Source organism: Sinocyclocheilus rhinocerous, unplaced genomic scaffold (assembly GCF_001515625.1).
Source record: "Sinocyclocheilus rhinocerous isolate Xijiao unplaced genomic scaffold, SAMN03320098_v1.1 scaffold1596, whole genome shotgun sequence".
Classification (NCBI taxonomy): Eukaryota; Metazoa; Chordata; class Actinopteri; order Cypriniformes; family Cyprinidae; genus Sinocyclocheilus; species Sinocyclocheilus rhinocerous.
The window spans coordinates 153,834-157,660 of record NW_015658739.1 but is presented as its reverse complement, the minus strand read 5'-3'; the positions used below and the strand labels follow the sequence as shown (position 1 = coordinate 157,660).

The 3,827-nt window shown below is 35.3% G+C and overlaps 2 protein-coding genes across 2 annotated transcripts in view; both read left to right on the top strand.

Moving 5' to 3' along the window:
* Positions 1 to 923, top strand: part of LOC107722848 (clathrin heavy chain 1-like) — a 53,621-nt gene extending 52,698 nt beyond the window's left edge. The window contains exon 35 of the mRNA XM_016531343.1: positions 104 to 923. Within this exon, the coding sequence (XP_016386829.1) occupies positions 104 to 363 (260 nt within the window). The 3' untranslated portion in view covers positions 364 to 923. The remainder of the gene's footprint in view (positions 1 to 103) is intronic.
* A 1,055-nt stretch (positions 924 to 1,978) lies between these two features.
* Positions 1,979 to 3,827, top strand: part of LOC107722854 (tricarboxylate transport protein, mitochondrial) — a 20,155-nt gene continuing 18,306 nt past the window's right edge. The window contains exon 1 of the mRNA XM_016531347.1: positions 1,979 to 2,027. Within this exon, the coding sequence (XP_016386833.1) occupies positions 1,979 to 2,027 (49 nt within the window). The remainder of the gene's footprint in view (positions 2,028 to 3,827) is intronic.

Sequence of the window (3,827 nt, the reverse complement as noted above, 5' to 3'; positions counted from 1 at the left end):
TGTGTCTGTGTGTGTGTGAGTGTGTGTGTGTGTGTGTGTGTGTGTCTGTGTCTGTGTCTGTGTGAGTGTCTGTGTGAGTGTGTGTGTCTGTGTCGGACAACAGCTGATGCTGAGTGGCAGTCAAACACACGTCACTCCTCAGACGGGTTTCCCAGCTTACGGTTTCACTCCTCCGGTGTACGGCTTCAACCTTCAGCCTTGAATTTTCCCGCTAGGAATTCTGGGAATCGTGTGCCTGTGCTGCATTCAGGAAGCATGACGAAGCATCTCTGCAATCAAATGAACATCCAGCGCTACTTCCTTACATACGTGTGTTGCGTTCACCGCTCAACAAGCTGCTCGTTAACTTATATTTTCATTTGAATCTGATCAGATCGCGCTGATGATGAGAGGAAGGACACTAAACCGAGCGACACTAGTTAGGGTGAACAGTACAGTATTTGTAGTGACAAACTCATTTCTTGGTTCTTTTGTCCATTCTCGTCTGTTTTTAATCGTTTGATTCTGCAGTATTAACTTTGTTTACATTTCAAGCGGTACTAAATTTCAGTTTTACAATGTGAAAATCTCACCATCAGTGATGAGCACAACCAAACGTCTGTTTATTTCACGCTAGCTTGATGTAGCTGTTACTTGCGCATGATTATTGAAGCTTTTTCTGCTGCTGTTCATCATCCATGTTACTGCAAGCCATATGCACTGTCTATATAATGTTGTAGTCAAAAGAGACATTATTTTTTAGGAAAACAATATGCAAAAAATACAAAAAGTGATGTTTGGGTTGCTCAGTGTGTAGCGACTCCTTAGACTGAAGAGTCACAGAGAATAAAGTTTACATGTGCTGTTCATTCTGTCTCACTCTCAAGTCACTTCAGGTCACAGTGTCTCACGTTGTTCCTGTTTAATGTGGGTTTTGTATGTTTTTCCGGCATGTTCTTGTCTGGGTTCTTGCTCAATTTTGATCAAAACGTAGTGTAGCAGAAAGATCACTGATACAAAAACATTTTGGGATTAGTTTGGTTTTCAGCATCACTGTAGTGGCAGAGTTATGATGCATTCAATGGTTATGTTCCAGAAAGTAATGTTATATTCCCAATTTCATTTTCCGTAGTACAGTGACGGAATCAGAATATATATTTCTACAATACTTCATAGAAACTATGTCCAGAAAAAAACTATGTTAGCACTGTAGTACAAAAAAAAAAAGCATTGTGTTACCATAGTGCACAGTGTTTTTTCTTTTAGTTAAAATTAGTGCATAATATACAGTAACAGCAGCTCCTTTATATTGATCACACTAGAGTTTTAACAGATTTTACAGATTATACATGTATCTTTGATGTATAGAGGCCCAAACCTGCAAAAAAAAAAAAAATGTAATTAAAAATAAATGAATAAATACATATAAATAATATAATGGAAAAATAAAGGAATAAATGACTTTATAAAACAAATACAAATTATTAAATTTAGTCCTAAATTTATTTATTTTATCATTTTCAGTACTGATTCTTTATTTAAATTTGTTATCACTTTTTTATTCTTTCATTTATTGATTTATGTATTTTAATGTATTTTTTATTTATACATTCCTTTATTTTTATATGCATTTATTTCCGCATGTCTACATTTTCATATTTAAATATTGCCACATTTATTTATTTTTCATTTCTGCAGGCTGAGCCTCCATACTGCTGATTTTTTTCTTGTTTCTTTTTTATTTAAAACTAAAACCTCGAGCTGTTTTCTGTCAGTCGGATGATGTGAAGGAGTTTTAGGCTGGAGATCCACCTTAACTCGAGTTTCGTTTCTGGAGGGCGTGACGCCGAGAGAGAGTGAGTGAGAAAGAGAGAGAGAGCGAGATGCGAGCCCCGCCCCTGTGTGCCGATCTGCCCGCTGATTGGCTGAGAGCAGTCTCTTGTCATCAGTCTATGATCGGCGGATCGCGCGCTGCTCTCAGATGAAACAGTGACTGAAGATGACGGTCAAAGCCAAACTCACCCATCCTGGAAAAGCCATCCTGGCAGGTCAGTTTATACACACGACTAACACATAAAGACCAACAGCTCATAAATAACACAGAACTGAATTTTCATAACCAATTTGAGGTGAATTGTATTCATTTCTGAACTCTGAATGTCTGTTTGCATCTGAACTTGTGAAAGAAGCTTCAGAAAAGGAGTGAAAATACTGACGATTGGATTTTTGTTGGTTATTGCAGTGAAATATTGTGTGAATGAATATATTCAGAAAACTCCTTTACATTTGCTAGATCGTTAGACAAATGGTTAAGTATACGTGTGTGTGTGTGTATATATATGTTGGGATCAGTAAGATTTTTAATGCGTTTCTATTTTGAATAAATGCTATTCTTTTTAACTTTTTATTCATCAAAGAATCCTGAAATAAAGTTTCACAGGTTCCAAAAAATATTAAGCAGCAAAACTGTTTCTAATATTGATAATAAATCAGCATATTAGAATGATTTCTGAAGATCATGTGACACTGAAGACTGGAGTAATGATGCTGAAAATTCAGCTTTGATCACAGAAATAAATTACATTTTAAATTATGTTCAAATGGAAAACTGTTATTTTAAATTGCAATAATATTTCACAATATTGCTGTTTTTTTTCTGTATTTCTGATCAAATAAATGTAGCCTCGGTGAACAGAAGAGACTTAAAAATATTACAAATCTTACTGATCCCAAACTTTTGAATGGCAGTGTATATATATATATATATATATATGTGTGTGTGTGTGTGTGTGTGTGTGTACATATATATACACACACACACACACACTATACATTATATACTGTATATATATATATATATATGTAAAATGTAGAAAATAGTCACTCATAAGCCGAACACAGATGTATGTTATCACTTGTGCATTAGAGATTACAGATAGTGGTTTATTTGAGATGTTTTGGTTCAGACACATGATTTATCAGTCATGTAAAGGTCAGATCTAGACGAGGACACACAGCTGATGTCCAAACACTGATGCTCACTTCTGTCAGAGAAAGACGGACGGTTGTGTGTTTAAATTAACGTCAATGATTTTAAGATGGCGAAACTTAGTCAAAGGGTGTAAAAAGTTCAAACAAACTCATTAATAATTAATAATAATGATAGTTTTAGATATAAAATGAACCGTTTTGACTCCTTTTGATTCTGATTGGAAGAGTGATGCTTGAAGCTGTCATAAAATGGAAATAAACTATAGCCTAATGAATCATAATACTTGGCAGAACAATTGTTTATCCTTTATTCTTCAGAATTATTAATAATATTTATAAATGAACATAAGCCTAACTATTCATTGCACAACTGTGTCTTTTATCATAACGCTCATGCTGCTGCTTTATGAAAGCAATAAGCAACTCAAGGCCTTATTTTTTGCAATGCTGCATAAACGCAGTGTAATGATGCTCTTAGAATAGATTCAGACTCAGAGCTATTATAAAGTAGGGTTGGTCATTACGATCTCTCTCTTACCTGTCTGTGTGAACGCTGACGGACCCGCTCTGCTCTTCTCTGGGTAATTGGTGAACTACCATCTGGAAACTGTTCATCTGAAACCAAATGACAGGTTTTAATGGCTGTGATATTTTTCTCTATATACGCTGGTGCTGCTCCACTCGTCTGTAATTACACAAACCAGCCTTCAGATGGAAATGCCACGTCTTATTTGCAGAAGAGAATATGACAGGCTGTGAGCCCAGTTTAAACCAGTATTTTGTCTTTATTTAACACAGTAATTGCCATTGACATAATATGAGGAAAATACAGTGTATTACACGGTTTATGTGTGTAT